Source organism: Leptosomus discolor, chromosome 3 (genome assembly GCF_034619465.1).
Source record: "Leptosomus discolor isolate bLepDis1 chromosome 3, bLepDis1.hap2, whole genome shotgun sequence".
In the NCBI taxonomy this organism is placed as follows: domain Eukaryota; kingdom Metazoa; phylum Chordata; class Aves; order Leptosomiformes; family Leptosomidae; genus Leptosomus; species Leptosomus discolor.
This window is the reverse complement of record NC_141393.1, coordinates 83,041,057-83,065,840: the sequence shown is the minus strand read 5'-3', so window position 1 is coordinate 83,065,840 and position 24,784 is coordinate 83,041,057. Positions and strand designations below refer to the sequence as shown.

The window sequence follows — 24,784 nt, the reverse complement described above, 5'->3', positions numbered from 1 at the left end:
CACGGGCAGACTCTTTGTTTCCCAAAAGAGACTGATGATCAACAAGATAAACCATGCAGATTTCTAAAGGGTTTGTAACTCTCAGGCTTCCTGTGCAAAGGCAAGACCATACGCCACTTACTCAACCTCATATGCCCTCACAGCGTGCCCTGCGATCCATCGTTGGTGTGAAACATTTATTTTTGCGTATTTTATATACATATGCAGGGAGTTTTTCATTTCAAAATGTGCTGTTCTTCTTTTTCCAAGTCCCAAACGCTCCACAAACAGCTGCCTGTCCCAGTGACTCTGCGCTGCCCTTGCTGCCCTCTGCGACCCTTTCGACTGGACAGACCCTCTCCTGCGGCAGGGGACACCTGGCTCTGCCCCCTCTGCGCTTTCAGGGGGATCCTGCCCAGCAAAGCTGATCCTGCAAAAGGACAGAAGTCTTGGACCCCGGCATGGAGAGGGGAGAAACTGGTCTGTCATCTGGAAACCCCCCCAGTCTCTTCTCCTCAGCGTGCAGCTGTGGCTATTCTGACCCTTGGGCTCTGTTCTAGTTAGACTAAATGAGAATGTTTATTATACATGAAAATTGTTTGCCGAGGGAGTAGGAGAGGCCAAAAGCAGACATTATTAATCCACTAACCAGCGCTGTACTGCAGCCAAGTTTGTAACAAACACAATAGTGGGGATTGTTGTTTGGTATAAATTGCCTTGTAATCAGCTCCACAAGCCGAGACTGGGTCCCAGCACGCCTGACGAGCTTGCAAGGGGCCGGCAACGCGCGTACAGCCTCGCAAAATGTGCGCCTGCCGCTTGCTCGCCCACCAGCACGTCTCCTGCCCTCACCACGGCCGCTGCCATCCCAGAGCAAGGGCAGCAGTCTGCCTCCCTGTCACTGCTCCAAAAGAAAAAAACAAAACCAAAATCCTGATGATTTTTCTGTAAACTATATCCCTGAGGATGCTTCTATAACACCGGTAAGTGTGGATCGTTAGGGCAGTGGTTTGCTGCGTTGGCAGGGTGCAATTTTATACACACTTAATGCAAGAAGTCAAAGGATTAGACATCAGCCTCACTAGAAGAAAAGCTAAAAAAAAATGTTAAAAATCAAAGGCACAACAACTGAAACTGTAAGTTTAACTCCAGCTGGGCCATTACAACAGCGGAAAAGAGGCGCAGGCACTGCAGCCTGAGCCTGCTTCGCAGGGCAGCCTTTACGGTGAGCTGGCTTCTGGTGTCTCCACAACAACTGAAAATATACTGAGCCCTCGTGACGGGAGCGATGAGCAAGTACTGGAGGATTTCCCAAGGACACCTGGGGCTCCATGCCAGCTGTCTGCCAGCAAGTCAAGGGAAGCTTTGGGAGAAAGTTCTCTGATGGAGCTGGGAACCTTCCCTTCTCCGAGGTACGCCACCTCAGCCTGGCGCCCGCGCTCCTCCGCCGGCGCCACAGCAAAGTCTGCGTCCAAGCAGACCGCGCTTCTTTCAAAGAACCAAAGTCCTGCAAGGCCCAGGAGGGTTTGAGCGTTTCGGTGTCGGTGCTGCCCATTCTCCCAGCTATCCTTGCAAACCACACGCTCTGCTCCCCTCTCAGCACGCTTTGGGTAGTATTCTGCTCTCAAAACGGGGAGTTGGCAGTAAACACATCTAACCTAAGCGCCTGTGTCAAACCGGGTGCCTGCGGCATGAAGGGAGAGGGTTATTTTTGTGAAGGTACGCAGGCCTCTCTCATCCCTCCCTCCTGTTTAAATATATCCACTCCTGACAGTAAGGAAATGCTCGAGAACGTCGTGAGAATTTGGTTTAATGTATCAAAGCATCCTTGGCATTATTAGCATAGTCACGTAATTATCCCCAGAGAAACTTACACCCATACGTTAACGCCCATAAACTATTGTGTGGCCCTCTTTTATACCTTTATTTTCAGTTTCTGGGAAAGATACCTCACTGGGTGCTTACTATAGTAATTGCTTCAGAACATGTAAACTGCCCATGCCCTGGGTAAAACACTCGGGAGAGTGGTGCTGGCAGTGTCTTCTGAAAGCTCGGCGTAAGCCAAAGCCTAACTGTGCTCTGAATGTGATGCAAGAAGATGATGCGCCTCTTCAGTTTCACAAGAGATTTCTTAAAAAGACAGGAATTTAAAAACGAGAATGGAGATGAGTAGAAATTGATGTTAGTGTGGAAAAAAAAAACCTCGTAGCAGGGAATAAATGCCTCATAGCGCAAGGCAGAGAGCCTGACCTGAGATTTCAAGCTAGGCTAGCCACACGGGTGTTTGCTGCTATCCTGAGTGGCTTGGCCATCGCTGACGCTTCCCTGTTTAGATTGGGGATACCCCATTACAGGCCTCATCTGCTGAATTTTCTCGTAATCCTTATGAACTCGGCATGAATGCGGTAAAAGAAGCTGCCTACGAACTCAGCAATCAGTTGTAGCACTTTCAGATCTTGGCCTCAGACAGGAGCCAGCTCATAACAGAAGGTTTTAATGGAGGCCCGTTGTATGCTTATCTTTATGGGTTTTAACTGATTTATCCCCGTATTAAGAGTACGCTCTTCTATGCATATTTGATACGTGCATGTCACTCAAACTGTTAAAACATTAGGACTTGAAAAAATACATCTTGCTTTTTTATAAAGAGCTGTGTCACACTTTTGCTCAAGTGGTTTTAGTAAATCCTCTTGATTTTATTTTTTTCAGTTGTTTGACATTTCTGCACAAGGTGTCTGGTGACTCCTCCGATTCCCCTGTGAGAGGGATAAAAGTAAGGAACATCCTTCCCCTCCTTTGATCACTTTGCAGCTTGGCAACTGCCAGCTGATATTCAAATATTCGAAGCTTTACCGGAGCAGAGCACAGTATTCAAAGTTGCCTGCTAGAGCGCTGGCAGTTGCGACAAGTGGTTCGCACTTGTACTAGCATCGCCTAATTTATTAACCATCGAAATTTTGCATGCAAATTAGCCACACAGTTGTGCAGCAGAACACAGTAACCCAAAAATCTGTCTTCACGTGTATTTATGCAGGCAAATAAGCATGTTGCATTACAGCAGTACATGGTTTCCCCACTACATTCCAAAACCTTCCCTAAAAGCCACACCACCAAGTGTTTTCCTTTTGTTCTGTAATTCTGACTTTCTAAGGTGTGAGAGCATTTAACTCTAAGGCTTTTTTTGTGCCGGTCTTTTTTCAGGTTTCCTTTTTTGGGCTAAGATTCTCCCAGCCAAGAAGCAGTATTTCTCTTGCTATAGAGCAGTTTTAAAGATGTGGGTTTACACTGGTATGAGTATGCTCAGCACCGCTGGCCACCACTTCATGCTGAGGACTGAGGACAGCTCAGCACACACGTCAGGAACTGTTTCCCTCCCTGCTCTGAAAGCTGCTCCATTTCACACGCTGACCTTGTAACTCCCAGGCATTGTGCAGAGGAAATCTGCATCTTTCCTCTCCTGCTTTCTTACTCCAAATATTTCTTTTGTGAAAGTCGAGGTGAGAATGAGGGAACTGACAATTTTCCATGGGACATTTTGCAAAGAAAGCCCACGGAAGAAACGCCGCGCAGCAACTGGGGACGACTAGTGCCGTTGAGTTGCCAGCCGCCTCCTCGTTGCTGCCGAAAGACGTGAAGAGCTGGAGAAATGGGCAGGAGAGCTTGCGGGAGAAACGGAGAAGAGGGAACGAGATCACTGAAGGTAAGAGAGAAAAAGCAAGGGAAGAGCAGAAGGAACATTAGGATGGGTGACACCAGGGAGGTCAGAGACCTTGAGTTTGGTGACGGAGAACCATTAGGAGTTAGCTGTGCAGAAATCCAGGCTGTTTCCTTTACTTAACATTTATCCATTTTACAGACACAGTCTCCATAGGCTATGCCACAGGGAGATCAAAATGAAAGGCACAACCTGAAGTGACTTTTAGCCAAGTATTAAAAAAAAAAACACAACCCAACAAACCAACACCCAGAGAAAGTCGCTACATGTCTGTTACCAAAACTAGAAAAGGTGGGGCAAGGCAAAGTCAGAAGCATTAAATATGTAAAAGTGGGAGGGAGAAATCCATAAGCTGAGCTAAACAGTCTGAACCACACATATCTGAACAACCATATTTTTCAAAAGAAGGCAGCTACTATTAAAGCCAATACAAAAACGCAATGAAAACAAGAGATGCAAAACATTCACAAGAGTAACTGCAGAGCTCTTCACCACGCGTCGTGACGCTACAGCTACCTTCATTCATTCTTGTGGCACTGAGAACTGCAGGCAAAAAAGTCAATACCAATACAAAGGAGCATAAACAGAACATAAATAAGCAAACTGATGCCTTTAACACTTCGCTCTGGAGATTATTATTACAGATATAGCGACAACATATGGTCTCAGGTGAAAATCAAGCTTAGTTTAGAATCCTCCTCAGTTTTATATTTTCTTTGGTTTCATCTCTGATCCTATGCTGCTCTCCAGCACTCAACAAACCACCACCGCTCTAATAGAGTTGTTTCTCACTGCACTGAGTCAAAATCTGCAAGCGTTCCTGGTTATCACTTACTGTCACTTGGCTCATGGTGGCCGGCTCTTTTGTCACCTCCTGGTCTCGGATCCAGCGGAGGAATAATGGCAGTATGGAAGCTGTAGCTCTATAAAAAGTGTCATCTTAATATCAGAGGAGGAGCTAGGCACAAGGCGTTGGCTTCACGAATGTAAATATTTCATAATTTATTTAGTAACAGGGCTTTTCTTTTCCCCCCAGGCAAAAGCTTTAATAAAGGAAAAGGTCTACTGCAACAAAGGGAACAACAGCAAAAAGAGAGACGAGGACATATCCTAACCCCACTAATATCGGTGGGGATTTGCCTTCATCCTCAGTGGGAGCAGAACTTCAAAGACACGGGAATCCCCCAAAAAACCTGAAGGATAAAAATCTGAACCTTTCGTGGTCTATGACACATCTGTGTTTAGAGGATGCTGGTGTAGTCCTGCCACGGTGGAAATGTCCCCAGCAGGAGCTTCACACTCTTGGCTTGACCACAGCCTTGGCCCCGGCGCTGCCGGGGTGGCTGTAGGGACAGACGTCAGAGAGGCCACGTGCATGGGCAGTTGCTTTGGCAGAAGAACCTCTCTGAGGCAGGACCATGCAGGAGCTGGGCAGAGAGGAACCTCCTCCTGGGGAGCACTGGCTCTCTTGCTGTTCGTGGCTTTACTTGCAGTGCCCGGATCAGGAAGAAGTGATATCCCCACTGTTACAGGTATTTTTTTTTTTTACATCTCAGTAATTGAAGATATTCTTTCAAAGCCTGCCTCTGGCAGAATGAAGACTGAAAGGTGGATCTCCTCCCTGGCGTTGTTAGCAGTGAGGAAGATGAGCGGCATGGGTAGAAGGAATCTTTTCCTCTCCAGGGAGATTCAAGATCCCGTCAAGGACTAAGAACACATCCTGGGTACACCCTGCCTGCTAAATGCTGTGAAAAACCAATGTGGGAAAGCCAAGATAAGGGAGCTCGTTCCCAAGCATCTCTGCAGGTCTTGTTTTGGTAATGGCACCACGCAGCAAAGTAGAAATTAAAAGAACAGAGGTACCATTCTCCTGCTAACAGCAGAGTTAGTTCCCCTTCCGTTCCCGGGGTTGCATAATAAGACACAGTATCAAGTCACTGGATGATAATGTGTGTAATGTACAACCTGGAGAGGCTGTTACGCTCTTGATGGGCGAGTTCAACTGCCCCACAAACGCACAGCTCCTTGTAGTCCTATTTTAGCTCTTTAGGAAAAAGTGTCCCTCTGTCCTCCATTATTGGCCACCAAAACAAGCCTGATGACATAGAACCTCTCAAATAATCCAAATTCCAAAGAATGGCAGGTGCTTCAGGAAAACGTTCCCTGGGAGTGCATACCCTGACTAAGGCCTCTTCATTAATTTCAGATTATATTTCACATGGGATCTGCACCACCAGCCCATTGCAGGCCATATAAAGAAAAAAATGACCAACATTTTCAGAAAAAACCCTTTAAGAGAAATGTATTTACCACATGGTAATATGTCTGTGCACTATACGGCAATGATTTCAGTCCCTGGGTAGAGAGAGGTCAATGGACAACCTTTAAGAAAGCCACAAATATGACTACAAAATACAAGTTCACACATATTTTCCATACATTAAATTTCTTAAGGAAGCCTGTGCCTTTCCTGGAAAACTACAGGGAAATTTCAAAACCTGTGCTTTTTGCAGATCAGACCTATATTGTACGTCAAAATATACAGCTGGAGTTTTGGGGGGGGAGTGGGTTGGGAGAGAGAGCATTGCTCAGGATCCTGCAGGAACAGAGAACTTAGGGTTTCAGTATTTTTTTCAGTAAAATGTAGTATTTCCTGAATGCTAAATTCCTTTGGCTTCCAACACCCTTATGTTTAGGGGCATTGGAATCAGCATGTACACAACCAGCAGGTACACAGTCAGTCCAAGAAACAAGGAACAAAGCATGTGGTTTGGCTGCTTTGAAAATCATATAATAATGCTATTTCAGCTTGTGGGCTTAGCTCGGTAGTGCAACTGAAATGCTAGCTAGACAGCTAGTGCAGAAAGGTGAAACACGGTCCTGCAGATAAGAAACTAATCTTAATTTCATGGTCCCCGTCTTCGCTGGGTGTATGAGCCCGGCCCTTTGTGGGATCAAGTGACACTCTTAAACATAACGCTGTGGAGCACAACCAATTTGATTAGATTAGTTAAACCAGTATGGTGAAGGCAAAGTGAAACTCAGCAGCTCCACGGCCCTCGCCACGGACACCATAAGCACGGTATCTTCCTCAAGCAAGGGGAATCTCAAGGGCTAACAGCATTTCAAGTGAGTAGTGTCATTGGAATGTAGTACTGTATGAAGCGTGACAATAAGATCAACTGAGTAAAAAACTAGAAGGGCTAAACTCTGGACCAATTTATGAATGCACAGCACAAATTAATAGGTATTTGTGCAAAATATTCAGGAGAAATCTGCTGCTTCTAAGAGGATGTAGGTGTGGCTACTACCGTGTCCCAAAGAGATTAAAAAAAAATAAAAAACCCTCCTGTTGATGCTGTGTTCTTGTGTTTGAAGTAATAATTAGAGCCTGGCGTCAAGTTTGAATGATAACTATTACTTTCTTCTCACAGATTTTCTAAGCTTGAGAGACCAGTTTTCAAAAGCTCTCTAGCAAAGCCATTATGTTACCAGTATTACTTCATCAGAAGAAACTGTCAAAGGATAATCAGAAATACTGAGGGTGAGTCCTGCTTTTCCAGTATCTTCTCAGGATTGAGCTTCAAAAATGAACGTCAGCTTTTCTGACAGTAATCTCTCATAATTACAACTGAAAATGATGCAATTGGCAAATTCTCAACAGCCTTGGAAATTGGACCTAATACAGTCAAAGGCGTAAGGCTTCCAAGTATTTCACACATAGACACTTTCTGCCAACAGTCTCAACTAGAACTCGTGTTTTTGCGCTTAAAGAAGGCAAAGCCCCACGCGATTTCTTTCACTGCTGCTACAGTATCTGGTAGTGCTTTGAATTTGCTGGTTTGGATGCTCCCAGAAGGAGGCTGTCACTGCAGACGCCCCAGACTCTGCCAAGTGACTGTCCTTCTGTGCAGCTCAGCCACGTCCCTCCATTGCAGGTATGAGCTGCCCCAGCTTACTTCACCGTAACTCCAATTTCTGGTTTTTTCCTTCTTCTTTAGACTTATTCTTGGACTGAGACGAAAGCACTGTTACCAGAATTGAGGTCTGGATTCCTTTTACTCCAAACTCCCATAGCACCGTGTCCCAGATGGCGTAACACCGAAAAGGATTCCAGCAAGTCTTGTAGATGGATGAATGAATGTACTATAGCTGAAGAGAACCTCACAGCTGAAGAGCTCTAATATTGTAAGACAAAAAAAAAGTGAGGAAATACAGAACTACCTTTGCCTGTGCAACTTGGATTTGGCCTGTGCCCAGCTGTCCTTTACAACGGACCATCTTCTGTTCCGTGTACAAGATCTACAGCTTTCTCAGATAACGGGCAGGGGGTTTGCTAGGATTTAATCCTGGGTATTAAGAGTCTTCGGGTATTATGGATTGCTCATGAGCCAGCTCTGTCCCAGAACCTAATTCTGCCACGGGAGTTTTAGATGTTTAGCTGCCTGAAGTATTATGGTTCTCACGCTTGGTCTAGGATGCGGAGCAGCGGTACGAGGAAGATGTATGCCTATGGGTGGAGGGATACAGAGTATTAACAGACTCAAACCGTTCATTTCCTTCCTTCTGTGGTTTCCCTTCCGGAACGCCGTAGCAAGTTCTGCTCTTAAACAGTTTTTCTGGGTTTAATATATTATTAGTCACAAGATTATCCTGGCTTCACGTTCAGCCTTTACCTAGCAACAAAGCTTTTCTTAAAACCCGCTGAAACACTTCTCACCCTCAGTCCATAGTTTGGTTTCTGCCACACAGCCCTCTGCTAGTCCTGTACACGTGTACTGTCTTTTCCCAATCACAGTAGGGGGAAGCCTGGTCTGAGAACATGCTGGAGCAGACAGTAGCATTGCAGTTTTAGGTAACGACTGCTCAAAATTCTTGGAAATGTAAGAAGTACTTAAAGGCCAGATGGTTCCGGAAGCTAAGGGGAGATTAAGGGGCACCAAAACAAGGGACAACAAAAGGAGTGAAGAGGGTTATCTGCCGCAGCTTGCTTTTTGAAATGAGAAAAATGGAAACCATTTACGAATGCAAACATGGAGGGGACAGCACTTTTCAGAGCTTTGAGCTGCAGAGAGCTGGGGACTGCCCACCTCTTCCTAAGGCAGGATAAAGCCTAGAAATACAGCCAGCAGGGGAGGGTACCAGGCTGACAGCTCACCTCAAACAACAACATCCCCTTATTTAATTTCTGCCAACAGGCATAAGGGAATGGAGGACCTTGAGCCCAGAGGGAAGTGAATAATTCTGTTCCCCAAAAGATGGGCTGCTCCTCACGAGATGGTGTGAAGGGCAGGCTGCTCTCCACAAAAAGCTGGAGGGGTGCCCAGAGAAACAGCAGCGTGGCCAATGGATGGGGTTCGTCCTTGTCAGGGTAGCAGTCTGCTCCCAGGACTACCACGCAAAACACAGCTGAATGAATAAGTGAGGATGAAATTTTAAATATCAGCCTCAGCCTGGATAAAAGCCTGGAAAATTATACATTTAGTTGTACAAAAATCTAGAATGACGTGCTAAAAATCCTCAACAGAGGCCTGCAAAGACACTACAATCATCTGAGCAGCATATTCTATTTAAGTTTTTAAAAAGTACAACAGAACTTGGTCTTGATAAATAACTTGTGTGCAGGATCTCGAGCAGGTGGTTGGGATCTCCAGCAATGCCACCACTCTACCTCTCAAGGCCTTGGTGGTTGGCGTCGTATCAACAATATCAGCCCTGCAGGTTGTGTAAGAAGATAATGACATAACCCTTAGGGATGAAGGTGGAGGTGCTGGTAGGATGACAAAGTCCCACCACTGACATACGGTAAGAAATAATTGAGATCAGGTGAGGCTGCAGTCAAACATGAAACATTAAAAATACTGTTTATTAACAATCACAGAACCAATTAAACTAAACTCATATAAACTAATTAACAGATTAGAAAGCCTGAAGTCACCTCTGTGATCTTCTAGTCTGACTTCTTGTATAATGGAGAGCAGATTTCTCTGAACTAGCTCCCGTCTGAACTAGATTGTATCATTTTAAGGGGGAAACATCACATCTTGATATAAATATCAACAGAAAAGTTACCATAATTCTTGGTAACCCTCTCAACAGTTAATTATGGGTAACTAGAAATTAAGATCACAGGTCTTGGATCTTTGTCTGCTAGAGCTAAGCCATGTATTTCTAAATGGATATTTACTACATCGAAAGGTACGTAAAGGGCCCCCATTAACTTCCTCTTTGATAAGCTAAATAGGTGGAACTCCTTGAGCACCACATTAGGAGAGCATCCTAACCCTCTAATCATGTCTCATGTCTATTCTAGGAAATCTCTAATTTTTCATTGCTCTTTTCAAGTTTAGGACACAAACCCTACACACCACACTCCAGTTTGCCTTACATCAGTGCCAGATACAGAGGAAGCGTAAACCTCTCTATTCTTTCTCAATATTTACTTGCGTGGGAGACCAAGAGTTGGATTCCTCTTCTAGTCACCATGTCAGAGAAGCAGCAATTGTGGCCTATTAGTCTCCAACTCCTTTCCAGTGACTCTGCTTCCCAGGAGAGGACTCCCTACGAGATTTGCTGGGCCCTCGTTCTTCTTTCTAGAATCTATGTTATGCTTATTTATCCTTACAAGGCAAAATTCTTTCACGCTAATTTCGTAGAAGAATAAGGCACAAAGGGACTTCCCAGAGCTTACCACGAAGTACTTGTGAAGAAGGAAACCGAGGACAGGACAGGTCTCCTGAATCTCATTTACATTTGAAGCTGAACTGCAGAGGCCATGCCCGGATGCACTGTCAGCTGACGGATACAGTCCTGCCATCGGACTGAATGCTGTCATTGCTTTCCAGATGTGTTTAAAACTCACCTGGTGAAATAAAAAATTAGGGCTTGAACCACTGAGCCTAACTCTGTCCAGCCAAAGGTAACCACGTTGTACCCTCTCTTTCAGAAATAATCCCACATAAACTTAGGAAATAAAATCTTTTCCGAAGGAAAATATGATCAAATTGCAAATAGAGACAATGAAAAAATATCATCTCAGCTAATCCTTCCTTGTCGCCTTGTATGGTAACATTTACTGAAATGGTGCTTTTGATTCTCTCGCTGCAGGGGAGCAGAGATGGTCCTCAGCATCGGTCCGTGTTGGGTAGAGCACCAAACGTGCTGAACCACATAGACCAAGCAACAGAGCTGCTGTAACAGAAGGTCTAACTTAAGACCAGCTTTCATGATGAGTTTAATTTCTTCGTTCAGCCAAACCCTGTGCACCAGACAGGACTGGCTCTGGCAATCTGCTCCTGTAAAATGCTATCAAAGGGGCTGAAATCTAGGCCAGAGCTAGGGATAGTTCTTGGGAAGCTCTCTGGATTTCCTGGAGGGCAAGGCGTGGCTCTGTACGTGGGAGGTACACGCCAGTGATTTTCTGTTACTAGTAATTAGGTGCGGCTTGAGCTTCATTAATACGAGCTACATATGCATACTGGAAAAAAGAGTTTATCTGACTCTGGGCTTATTATATGTTGCCGGCTGAATGTCTTACAATGTTCATTACCTTTGTTATTTTGTGATTAGCATTTACAAACATCCGAAAGCACGTTCATATTTTATCAACACATAAGAAAAAAGTTCTGCCACTGAGAGTTTATAATAGAAAAGAGAAGAAAATCTCCTGGTAAATCTCCAAATGATCCCACCGGCCTGTCTAATATTTTGGAACTACTTCTTGCATTAGCATTTGTTTTTATTAGCTTTAGACACTTTGCTTTTGATGTCATTTATGATCACTACCAAACACAGAAACATGCTTTCCAGAAAGTTATCCTGAGGTGAACGCCCAGCATGGAAATACCAGTCTTAAAAGATCTGATAAACCAATAAAGAAAGGAAACAGAATCTTATCAGGGGAAAGGGGCTGGGTACCCTTAAATAAAAGAGATACTGCAATTCTAATGACTGTTCATCAAAATTTAGCATTCCAAACAGGAGAAAAGCCTCTGTAATATACTAAAAACGTTTGTTAATTTAGATTCTTTTAAAAATCTACCCATTGCAGTCTCTACTCATGTACTATCTCAATGTTATGGCAGATATTCTAAAATTCTTATCAGACATTTTAAAGGGTTTTTTTTCCTCCATTTTGATATTTCATAGCATCACGGGTTTCCTGGCCAGAAGCAAGCCCCGGGATTCTCCAGCCTGACCTTTTGCACAGTGCAGGTGACAGTTAGATCAAGTGATGTCCATGTAATTTCTGGTGGAACTAGAACATTTCCATTTGAAAAAAATCCACCTTGTTGATTTAGAGATTTCAGGCGACAAGGAATACTTCACAGGCCTATCTAAACGTTTTCACCGAGGCTTAGTCTAAGGGGTTTTGGTTTGGTTTGGTTTTAAGAAAAAAAGTCTCCTGGCTCAGCTTTCAAACACTACATCTTTTAAAAGATTTGTCTCCTAAACAGAACATTTCTATGATTACAATGACTCTCTTTATTTATGTAATTCCAGGTGAGTTAGCTCTTACGTGATTCGCCGATGGGCTAAAGAGATTAAGGTTTTTCAGCCTCTTCTGTAAGAAGCGTTTCTAGCTCCCAAATCAACCACACAGTTCTGCTCAACCAGTTTGTCTCAGACTCAGGCCAGGGCATCCTGCTCCACCAACGAAACCCCTCTGGCTACAGTGTGCCCCCCCATTTATCCACGAGGACAGCATTTCTGTGTGCCCTTGCTTTTCTGTGCCGCTACTTTTCATACTGCAGTCCTCCAGCAGATAACTCATCAACGTCTTTCTGTCCTAGGAATATGAGCCTGCACTTCACTATATCAAAATGCACGTTGGTCCAAGTTAGCTCGTCCTTCCAAAGATTCCGGTAACACTGGGCAAGAAATCCTTACCACGTATCACTTCACAACTTCTGTTTCTTGTGCAAATACTATCTTATAAATTTGTAAACTAACTAATAGGTGTTACTAGCCATTTAGAAATACTTCTGACTTATTAATAATAAAGTAGAAAATCACCCTGACTACTTTTTCCCAATTTAAAATGTAAAGTACCTACTAAAAGCTAAGGAGTAATATAGCCAGACACTGAAATGTATTAAAATAGAAGAATATTTAAGCAATACACTTGATAACACAGAGTCAAGAGTGATCTGCAAGGGGAACCACAGTTTTACTTGAAGTATTTTACTCTGTAACAAAATAGTTTCCTTACCTGATTTCTACAGCAACACCTACTAATTATGTTGCAATAATTCTGAGCAAGAGGAAAATTCTTAGATTATCTGTGGGCAACTTGCAAGCTATACCAAGATGTGTTTATTACAGAGAAATCATTCCACCACAGCACAAACCCGCCTTAATATAAAATAAGAGGAAGTCAATAAATGTGAAAACACCAGGTAGCATATTCTGAAAAACACCTGGCTAGAAATGAGTCATACTCTAATGCTGGAGCAACTCTTTCTTCTCCAGTACGTGTGAAGGAACGTTTTGTGAAGGTAGCCCAAGCTATGTGTAATGGCCACCAGCCTTACTTCCTACCAAGAGGACTATACCCACAAAGCTGATGAAATGTCGCCCTTGGCTACCTGCCTTTTTCCTTTAGAAAAGGAGAGTGAACTCCAGAAGCAGCAAAACAAATTCAGCAAAATACCAGGCTGGCAACAGTAGGTGCTTCTTCAGTACTTTGCCAGGGGTGGCTATTGGATAAACTTCTCAAAAAGCCTAAATGTATCGAATCACAATTTTGTATATTTATAGAACTTCTATTTGGGGAAGTATTCTGGCTTCCTGCATTAGGCGCTTGAAGCTCCAGCATACTCCCTCACCTTTTTTTTTTTTTTTTTCTTGATTACATACAATTAACGCATTATCTAGTAGTTTTAATCTACTAACTAACCAGAAGCGCTGACAGACTTGTCGTAACACCCCGTATTCATCGGGCTGATCTGCCCAGATTAAGATAATGGCCAGCTATGCCACCTGATAGGTCCTGTGGGAAGGAATTACTGTCATGTCGGTTATAACGACATCTTTAAGATTGTGTTAACATCCGTACATAAAGCAGCTGTAAAGCAATTTTTTTAAAACCCTAATGTGCTTTGAAACTGGACGCTCACATGCAGCAGACTATGGAATTTCCGTCATTTTTATTCTTGCAAGTTTTTTTTGCAAATATACCACATAAAATACCTTCTTTTTCAAATGCCTTCCTTTGCTTCATTTTTCCTTAGATTATTTAAGTTTTGCCCTCTGAGGCTTCCAAGAGCTTCGCTGCTTTTTCTTTCTCACATGCACACAAGACGTTCTGAGATGCGCATCAGTAACCACCGCTCTTCGCGGGGACTAGCAAGAGGGTTACATGAAGCTGAACTGCTGCAACTTCAAGAAGGGCAGGGTGGAAGAGGCAGGGAACTACAGGTCTGCCTCACCTCCGTCCCCAGGATGATTGTGGAGCCAGTACTCCTGGAAGACGTTTCCAAGCACCCGAGGGACACAAAGGTGACTGAGAAGAGCTGGTGTAATGCGGCTTTACCGCGGGCAAACCTCCGATGGGAAGATTGGCTCGGCAGAGGAGGGAGAGCAGCACGTGCTGTTCCCCTCGGCTTTAGGCAGGCCTCCGACGGAGCCTCCTATAGTACCCTCACAGTCAAACTGGTGAAACAGGGAATGGAAAAACGTAGCACCAGGTGGATGGGTAATCAGCTGGGTGGAGCACGGCGGGGGTTGGCCAGCAGCGCGAGGTCCACCAAAAAGGTGGCTGGTTACTCGTGGCATTCCTCAGGGACCCAGACAGGGGCCAAAACTCTTTCACGTCCTTATTAATGGCCTAGAGAAGGTAACACAAGCGCACCCTCAGCAGGTTCTGGTGTGATACCTATTGGGGGCAGGGGTGTCAATACTCTGGAAGATAAAGCTGCTATTCGGGGGGGGGGGCTTCACTTTTTGTTTATCGCTGTTTGCTTTCTTAAACCTAGGACTTTTTATACAAAAGCTATAAAAAGCACCAAGATTGTCAAGAAACTCTCGAAAGAGAACGACGGAGACAATTTCATTTGGTCTCCTTACACACCCGTAGCATAACATCTTTTTAACTGAGGAAAGAGTCGAACACGGGCCCGCCACAATATGCTGTCGCGCGCAAGGTGGACATCCATAGCACCGCTTTTTGAGAGAAGGCCTGCGCTGCATTTTGTGGAGAGCCGAGGCCCGTGATGCTCGTTGCGTGCTGTTGTACCGAGCCGCCTGGCATCTCTGCCTCTCGTTCATCCAGCTAGGCGTAAGCACGAAATAAATGCTAAACTGCTCAGCTCTTTCCAGACTGTTCCCAGACTTGGGCATACCCAGAGCTGTTTCTCCAGGGGAGCATCACGCAGGGGAGCAAAGTAAAATTACAAGGTACCTGTGCAGGAACTGCGTGGGTAGCTTTCAAGATCACCTGTTTGGGACTTACAGGCTTGCATTCCTTAGTGGATCTTGTTTTACAGTCTTTTATCCCAGGATTTTCAGTCACCTAGGGCAATCGCTCTAATGGATCAAATGGGGATCATGCTCAATAGAGCCGGGTATTGTTTAGTCTTTCAGGAAGAGAGTGCCCCCGCCACCAGCTCTTTGGTCCAGCGTTTTCTGCAGGCAGCAATAGCTTCAGCTGGAAGCAGGAAGGCAGTTCTCGCCTCTGAAAAACCTGCAGGCTTGCGGTTTGATTGCTCCATTGAAAGGAAAGATGTTATCCTCCGTCTCCAGAGGCTGGAAAGTCCTGTCTTCTGTATCAAATATGAATACTTTAACTGTTGAATGACCAGTTAAGGACAGCTGCTGTCAGACAGTCCCCGAGAACACCTACCAGAGATGGGCTGCAAGCAAGAGTGTGAAGAACGTCTATTTTGAGGGGCCTGGTAACGCTCAGACGGGACCAAAGCTGTACTAACTGCTCCACAGTCTCAAGGCTGAGGTGCTTACAGGCGTAACAAAACCCAGACCTTTGGGACACAACTTCATCAGCCACCCGGCACCATGAGGGGATGGGAGAACTAGCTTTGAAGGCAGGGGTAAGAAGAGTACCCTTGGCTCGGTTCAGCAGTCTGCTCCTGCCAGTCGGCCCTCCCGGGCGGCCGAACAAACCACGCTTGCTGCAACAGCGCCCAACCGCGCTGCAAGGCCCCACCTCGTGCTTCTGCGCCGCGTTGCCTCATGCTGTTCAAATGTGTGAGCCTCTCTGACCCAGCTGAGGTACCGGCATGTCACATTAACCAGTTTAGATGTATTCTTCACCGCCAGCAGAGAGTTCGGAGGGCCTAGGGATCCTGGAGGAGGTTCTGAGGGCCAGAAATGTGGACCTCAGCAAAGCCGACCCTTGAGGGAACCTTCTGCCACCTCACTTCTTACTCATGTCTTGTTGTGACCTCGTGTTCCTCCTATTTCACCAGCTTTACATCCACAGCAATACTGCTTCCAACTGTGTAACCTGGGGGATTTTGTTCTAGAGGAAAATCAGCCACTTCTCCCTCGTCCCCTACTAACACACCAAGAATCCTTAGAAATGAGACGTTACTTTACAGAAGCTGCGCTCCCGAGTCTTGTGATCTTCAAATCGCTCTTACTCATCGGTGGTTAACTGTTTGAACAACGACCACAAAGAACTCTGGCACATTGGTTTTGAGGGGAATTGCTTTGCCGTATTAACAAGGCAACGCAACCGCAGTCAAAATGAATCCATTTCAAGAACATGTACAGCAGCTTTTTGGTTTGTTTTTCAAGTGAAAAACCAGTATTCTGTAGGAAGAAAGAAAGAAAGAAGCCTGTAGGGGGTATTTCTCTTCCAACATAGACAATGGTTTGTTTGGTTTGGAGCAGTGCATTTTCTGGGGCATTCTGTTCACTGTAACGAATCTGGAAGAGAAGCAGGATGTCCTCTCAACCCTCAGGCAATGAAATTAAGAAAAGCAAAATGGCAAAATAGAAAAATGTTATTACATATTTTTTTTAAAGAAAACATTCCCTTTCTAATAAATTCTTGAATCCAGAGGCGCCTTACCCTCTTTTCTCATCTCCTTCCATAAATGTTTTCTAACTTTATTTCCTTTCCCCAGATGAATTTTTGTCCTGTCAACTTAATCACAAAATTTTTCAATTGTTTAAAATGACAGAACAGCAAAAAAAACCCCAGTGCTCTATTGATACAACTCAAAATGATGCTTCCATTACTGCAGCCGGGCCAGTGGTAATTCACAGAAATGTTTCCTCCAAAATTCCTTAGTGCTGACATGGAATAAATGTCTTCATTCATCACTCTCCACTGGAGAAATTACTTGTTGATTCACACAAATCAAAGCCACTGGTGGTTTCTGTCTGGTTGTTGTTGTTTTGCTTTGCTTTGTTTTGTTTTGAACCAAGCAGCTTCTTTTAAAAGATGTTTTCCTGGCAATGCTACATTAGTTGTTTAAAAAAAAAAAAAAAAAAAAAAAAAAAAAAGAGTATCCTGTTTAAAATATTATTTGCACAGAACAGAGCTCACAGCTAAAACAACCAAAAAGACCCTGGAACCTTCTTTATGAAGAAATTAATACTCTGCATGGATTTATTAGTTGAGCCTTCTATTGAAGTTATAATTGTACCTTATTAGTGGTCTTATTTTTACCAAGTCCACAATGTGTTTGTGGTGTCTTTTTATTGTCCCTCCCCTGCCCTAGGAAGTTCTTGTATTATTGTGTATCATTATTTTGTTCCTGGGAATCCTCAGAAGAAAAGTCTTTGAATAATATGAGGAGGTTGTCTTCCCTCTTGCTGGGAGGGAGAAAGATAATGTGTTGTTTCCACGCATAAGCGCTCGGCGAGCTTCACACAATTATGCCGCACACCAGTTTGCAAAGATCTCAGCGAAAAACCACTGCAAACTGGAACTACAAATAAGTTAGAACTCCCTACCAGCTCTGCTAACAGCGGTGGTGCGAATCTCTGCTAATGACTTTTAGAGACACCCTTGCAATCGCAGATATTTGAGTCAGCCGGTGAGAAAAAGCTACAGAAAGGCCTTGGTTAAAATATTCTCAACTAAATCCCCGAAACCTTAACTACCATGGAAAGTACTTATCCTCAGGGCACTAAGGACAGCTGAAATATTTTCTCTTGACAAAAATGGGAGTGAGGCCAGAAAAAATATGTGACTGTGAATAATGAAGCCTTTCATCTTTCCTGTACTTCTGTGTTAAGTAGAAATAACCTCAGCGAAGCAAGTTGAGTTACAGTTAAATTTGTTTATAGGACAGAAGTAGGTTTGAGACATTGTCTAATTCATTTCTAGATCTTTTTCCATTACCTTTATGCGTTTATGTTAACAGATTTCTTTTTTACTGTTCCAGTAAGACAAACCTAGTAATGCAAAACCGTATTTGTATATAAAATTAGTAGATCTATTCCAAGCATTGAGACAATCCTCGGGACAAGTCGCACCAACCACTCCCACTGAGGCTCAGAATTTTGCAGTCTGAGATTGCAAATCCCTCTGATTTAGCCCAGACCCCCCCCCAAGCCCTCAGTACACAACTTCTACACCACAGAGCACGGCCTTCACTGTGCAGCAACGCACGCACGCCTCTACGCTGGGAACATCAGCTTATTTCTAGCTTCACATGAATTAAATCTCTTTAATTAGTTGTAGGGGTTCTCTTTTCATTTTAATCTGAGTTCTAAGAGGTTTTTAATGGAATAATTTCCAGGAACATCATCCTCTGGGTCCTTTGAGGTGACGCTCCCCACAGCTGAACTCGCTGTGCGCCAACGTCCGAAACGCCATCACACGGGCGAATGCTACCGGATCACGGCGTTACTCGCATTTGTGTAAACCCATCGGTGCGACACGTTTGTGCAAACCCCGACACCGTCCACGCCGTAAGTCGCACTGCACCGCTAACTCGCCCTAAACACCCTCATCTCCAGGTGTGCTGCCTGCGGAGCAGCGAGCTTCCCCGTCCTGCTCAGGCCCAGCCGCCTCACGGCGGCACTCGGCTGAAAACGCGCCCTTGCTCCCAAAGGCCCAACGGGAGCCGCCATCTCCCCTCAGCCCGCGGCCGCTCCCCTCAGCGCCGCGTCCCGCCCGTCGTTCGACCACCCCCCCTCCGCGCAGGCGCGGCGGGAGCCCGCCTTTCCGCCCGGCAGCCCCCTCCCGCGCAGGCGCGGCGCACGCTCTCCCGGCGGTCGCGGGTAGAGGTCAAGGGTGAGGGGTTAGTTCCTGCCCGGCGGCGGCGGCAGCATGGCCGGTGGTGGCAGCGGCCCGGTGGGCTCTGCGGTCGAGGATGGGGGCCCGCCGGCCCCGGAGCGGGTTCTCTTCCCGCCGACCTTCAGCGTGTCCGAGATCAAGAACAAGCAGCGGCGGCACTTCATGTTCCTGCGCTGGAAGCAGCAGCAGAGGAAGGTGGGAGAGGGCCCGGCGCGGCCGCCGTTACCGGAGGGCGAGGGAGGCCGCGGCCGGGAGGCGGCTCTGGCTAACGGATCGCTCTTCCTCTCCCTCTAGGAGAAACTGGCCGCCAAGAAGAAGCGGAGGAAGGAGCGAGAAGCCCTCGGAGACAAAGTAAGGGCTCCCGTGGGGTGGGGAGGCCGGCCCCGCTGCAGGGAGGGGGTGCTCCGCCGCGGACCGGGGAGAGCTCGCCTTGGCGAGAGTTCCTCAGTTTTGTCCGGTGGAGCAGTGACCTCGGTGCTGGGTGGCCGGGGCGGCCTCCAGAGAGGCTGGGGTGTGTAGTGGAGGTGTCGGACAGCCGGGCTTAGGAACGTTGTGGGTGCCGCCCTAAACGGAGCTGTAGTCGGGCAGCGCGAGTTTTAAGCTAATGATGGTATAAAAACAGGCGCTTCCTGAAAAGTCATCTCTGTCCCATGTCATTGTGTTGATGTTACTAGAAATTATACTCTGAATTTCTGTATAAATTAAAACAATCGGGTCTGACCAAACCCTGCCCAGACCAGTTGTCTGCTTGTTTCCAAGCCTAGCCACGAGCGAGGTTTCCCTTCTTTTCCTGAGCTCCTTCAAAAGCACATGGACAGTTGAAAGCGGTCAGGTGTGAATTCCTGCATTATCAGAATCTCACAAGAGTAAGCAAACAGGGTAAACGTTATAGGCTGTCCGTCGTCAGACTGTAGATATCAAGGTTAAACTGTGTTGCTGTTGAAAGTGGAGGTTTTTTTCTTCCATGGAAGAGAAAAAAGAGTGGATAGAAAGTTCCTCTTGTTTTGGAACTCCGTTTCTTCATTAGACTGGAATTAAGCAGGTCGCTGTTCGAGTGATGCTTCTCCTCCATGGGATGCTCTCTGGTGTCCCAATACCTGTCCATGTTTTTAATCAAGGTGATGTAACTGCTTTTGTAAAAGCTGGCATAAAATAAATAGTGCTTCTAATTCTGTGCAGAAACAGACAGAACATCATGGCAGTACGAGTGTGTAGCGCAAAACCTACATGACTGGGTTATGTTAATGAACTTACTTATTTTAGGCACCTCCAAAAGCCGTACCGAAGACTATTGAAAATCAGAGAGTGTACGACGAAACAACCGTAGATCCCAATGATGAAGAGGTAACTGCTTCATTTCCGCGTGTGCTATTATGTTCACCTTTTTTTTTTTTTGAAGTTTAACGTTCACCACTTTCCTGTTGAGGTGTGGGCGAACTACTTTTTGCACGTGATGGGTTCGCTGAGAGGTGGTGTCATTCATTCACCATCTCCATTAGATAATTGCCTTTTGCAATTGTAAAACCTGCCAATGTTCATCACACTAGATTCTTAAAACCATAAAAACACATGCCTTGTGATTAATTATGGGATGCATCTTATGAATTGAAATTTTTCCTACTAAATTCATCAGCATTTTGATCAGATTGAACGATTGTTCTCTGATTATTTCATATATGGTGGGTTAACAAGACTGGTGCTTTTCCAGGTTGCTTTTGATGAAGCAACAGATGAATTTGCACCCTACTTCAACAGACAGACGGTTCCCAAGATTCTTATCACAACGTCCGACAGGCCTCGTGGGGTACGTGTGTTTTATGGGGGGCGTTCCGAGCGAGGTACCAAGGTTTTCATACGGTGATTGGCGCGTGAAGGCTGAAAGTAACAGCTTTCACACGGATTGTTCTCTGGTGGTGCCTTTAGTGACTGTCAGCAGCCTTGTATGTAATCTGTTCAGTTTCCCTAGCACTGTTTGTTTCCTTCCTAACAAAAAACCACCTCGTGCGTATGGTCTTGTATGCAAATGAGCTGCATTACCTAATTGGGGAGATTACTGACGTTTGTGAAAACCGTAAAAGAAGTGGTTTTAGAAGCAGGAAGAAGTACACTTCAGTTTATCTGGAAGCTCAGACATTAGTACCTGAAGTCATAGTTCTATTGTATTTTGAAATGTTACGAACTTTTTTTTAACCAACGCCCTCAATAAATAGTCAGTGTGGAGGTTATGGGTTTGGAATTTTCTGGCTTTTCTATGATTGAGGGAGGGAAAAAAAAAAATCCTTTTTAAAAAAACATAGTCCCTGGCATGCAGCAGTCTTTGCTGCAAACAAAACTTTTCTCCACGGACTGAAGTCATTGAACAGCTTGTCTTCAGATGCTTGTAGAGATGCTGGAAGTGACGTATCATCAGGGAGGGCCGCTGGAACGAGCAACCCGACCGTTTGAATCTGGCGCTGTGTGTTCCACGTTGCAGTTTAACTCGCCTGTTTTGCAGAGAACAGTGAGGTTCTGTGAACAACTGTCGACTGTTATACCGAACTCACACGTCTTCTACCGAAGAGGACTGGCTTTGAAAAGAATTATTCCACAGTGCATTGCAAGGGACTTCACGGATTTAATCGTCATTAATGAAGATCGCAATATACCAAGTATCCTTTTGGGTATTTATTAAGACAGAAATACGAGCTCAGGGCCTGTTAGGGAAAGAAAAAATAATCCTGTAGTGTGCAACAAAGATCTGCTTGTGTCTGGATTTTTGCTCTTCACTGCGCAGCTTGCAGTGTAACTACAAATCACTGTGCCAGCCTGAATATCTGATGGCTCATGGAATTATTAAAGAAAGTGTGTTGGCTTCTTTTTTTAGTTGTAATGCGTGGATAAACATTGTTATTTCGGTAAATTTAACGGTTTGATTAATTAAGTTTTTCTGACCCTGAAAGTTCCCTTTAGTTTTGCTGACTAGATAAAACTTCCCTGATGAACAAGTGAGAAAGCGCTAGAAGGTAACTGGTGAGCTGTACAAACGGAGTTTAATGGACATACTTCAGAACACCAGTTAACCAGTTCATGAATGGATGTTAGAAAACGTAAATCAGGCATCGATTATGGATAAAACACTCTAATGTAATGCTGCATCTCACAGGAAATGTTCCTCTGTAAATGACGTGTTGCACTTTCCCAGCCTTTGTGGGTTGTTTTTTTTTTAACTCGGTGAACAGATGGTCTTGTTTTAAGTCACCTGCCCGATGGTCCAACTGCTCACTTTAGAATGAGTAGTGTCCGTTTGCGTAAAGAAATAAAGGTGAGACGCCCAACGAAACGTAACGAAGTGGTCGCCTGCTGTTTAATGACTAACACGTTCAGGCTGCTTGAACTGTCAAAACTGGCTGCGCTTTCGTACGGTTCAGCTGATCTTGTAAAGGTGTTTTTTTCAGAGGCCAAGGACTCATATATTCTACTTCCATAAGCAGCGTATTTCCATTTTCATAGTTATTTGCTGAATTTCCTCAGCCGTCTGCCAAGTATTTTTATAGTCGTGCCAATAAATAGCAGCTGGTAACTACAGGAGTGGGGAATACCCAGTGTGTAGCATACACTCGGTAGGGTGTATAAAAATCAGCAGTGTAAAAGGTTTCAATAGATGTACTTCCTTCTCTTGAATAAAACCTAGTTTTCCTTAGTCTTGCAGCCCTGTCACCTCTTCTGTAACAAGTATTGCTTGCTTAGCCCTAAATAATTTGCAGTTGAATGGTGGTTTTTTTCCTCTTTTGCTATAAGATCCATCTGTTCTTGTTAAAGAAGAATCCTGTACACTCTTAGTCCCACATGTTCCCGGGATTAATACAGAGAGGAGAGCCCTGGGATAGCTAGACTGCATTATTTGCTATAACAGGTGCTGCCAGGAGTGGTGCAGGAGAGGAAACATGAAATCATTGTGCTTTTTCACTCAATTTATATTGTTGAAGCAAAGCCCCTTACGTGACCAGCTGCTCCTTTACTTGTACACGAACTTAGGTTGCGTTTGAAAAAACGGTTAGGGCACGTTATCGGCCCTGTTATGAGAAGTTGGCCCTGCTTCTCTTCCCCCTGTTTTACCTCAGACTCTTCTTTGATAACAGATTTAAATCCTTTTGCATTCGATCTGTTCTTTGCATTCCTATGTACTCCTTTCATTTCAGCGAAAAGGGAAGGAGCCCACCGAACACGCCCCTGAAGTAATCCTCAACAATTTTACGACACGACTGGGCCATTCTATTGGTCGCATGTTTGCTTCTCTTTTCCCACACGATCCTCAGTTCATTGGAAGGCAAGTGGCTACGTTCCACAACCAGCGAGACTACATCTTCTTCAGATTCCACAGGTGATGTTCTCCACAAAACTCACAAACGAGAGAGAACCTTCTTGTAACTTCCTAATTTTATTTTTTTTTTCTTCTGTTCTTTGTGACTTACTTCCTAATTCTTAATTCGTTCTTCCCCAAGATACATCTTCAAGAGTGAAAAGAAAGTGGGAATTCAAGAACTTGGGCCACGTTTTACATTAAAGCTGAGGTCTCTTCAGAAAGGAACCTTTGATTCCAAATTTGGAGAATACGAATGGATTCACAAGGTATGTTTAAGTAACAGTAATAGTTCTGCTCGGGAAGGGGGACTAAATCTGATGTGAAATGTAACCACAAAGCTTGGCCTAAAAAAAGCAGTATAAATGCAGTTCTCAATACAGAAGTGTTTAACTGAAATATTTAGAGGTGTATTTTGAGAAATATGCGAAGTAGGAGCATTCTGCTATATTGCAAGTCCAAACTAAAAACAGGATGAGGAATATCGATATACCACGGCTACTTATTTGCAGAATATCATTTCTTTAACATATACAGACAGCAGCAAACGTGGAAAACGCTCCCCTGGTATAAGCTATTACTGGAAGCCCAGTAAACTGACTAGAGACATTTTTGTGCAAGGCGACTGCGTGAACCATAATGTAAAGATGATTAAGCTATTTATGTTAGTTCTTAACAGTGCAGGGGAAGTAGCACTGACCTCTGCACATCAAGTGGAATGGAAGTTCTACTCTAGGCAATGATAAATTACTTTTCCAGTCATTGCTACCGTGGGATTGCGGTTGGTTGGCAAAACCTGGGAGTGAGAATCCAAGCTGTACTGGAGGGAAAATTCTAATACTCTGGGATTAGTGCAGCACACAATGGATAACCTTGTTTGTTTTGAAGACACTTTGTCTGCCGTCAGTAGCCAGAGAACTGCTACGTGTTCTTTGGTTCTACATCACTGATCTCTAGGTCTTCTCCCTTCTTAGTCTCCTGCTGCATGCATTTGGCGATTAATAAATTTTCTTTTAAATTTCAGCGCCGAGAAATGGACACAAGTAGAAGAAAATTTCACTTGTGAGGGACAGCTCTCTGCCAGCTGCTGCTGACCAGAAATACCACCACTGCGTTGACCTATGGATTATCTCAGACTCCTAACTAACGACAGTGGTACTGAACAGTATCTGTCTGCAGAAAGACAAACTGCAAACATTAAAACTTTGTACGGGAGCAGATCGAGCAGGATGCATCTTCCTTCCTAGGCTTGTAGTTAAATCCAATGTGACGAAGACAGTGACTCTTTTTCCAGTTTAGCAGGAAAAACTCCTGCAATGTCAGAGCAGCCTGTCATTTGCCTGTCACTGAAGATTTGCCATGAATGCTGCTGTAGAGAGACATTATTACACTTTGCAGCATCAAAGATGGTAAAAATTTTGGTTAGAGATGTTCTCAAAATAAAGTATTTCTAGTTATACAGGGTTTTTTTCTGCTAAGCAGCTAAACCCAGGCATCTTCTATTAATCAGGCAGGAAATAAATATTTTAAACCTCTT

The 24,784-nt window shown here is 44.6% G+C and overlaps 1 protein-coding gene across 1 annotated transcript; it reads left to right on the top strand.

The window, feature by feature from the left end:
- Positions 1–18,941: 18,941 nt before the first annotated feature.
- Positions 18,942–24,704, top strand: RPF1 (ribosome production factor 1 homolog). Its single transcript, XM_086462876.1, has 9 exons — positions 18,942–19,103; positions 19,203–19,259; positions 20,172–20,252; positions 20,617–20,712; positions 21,403–21,556; positions 22,127–22,209; positions 23,087–23,268; positions 23,390–23,516; positions 24,272–24,704. The coding sequence occupies exons 1-9, from the start codon at positions 18,942–18,944 to the stop codon at positions 24,311–24,313; spliced, it is 984 nt and encodes a 327-aa protein (XP_086319002.1). The 3' UTR covers positions 24,314–24,704.
- The last annotated feature ends 80 nt before the right edge of the window (positions 24,705–24,784 follow it).

What these genes read in the sequence shown, in the direction of transcription:
- RPF1 (XM_086462876.1), top strand. Translation starts at nt 18,942, where the DNA reads ATGGCCGGTGGTGGCAGCGGCCCGGTGGGCTCTGCGGTCGAGGATGGG. An exon ending in ATCTTCTTCAGATTCCACAG is followed by an intron (nt 23,269 to 23,389) that starts GTGATGTTCTCC and finishes TTCTTCCCCAAG; the next exon opens with ATACATCTTCAAGAGTGAAA. An exon ending in AATACGAATGGATTCACAAG is followed by an intron (nt 23,517 to 24,271) that starts GTATGTTTAAGT and finishes TTTAAATTTCAG; the next exon opens with CGCCGAGAAATGGACACAAG.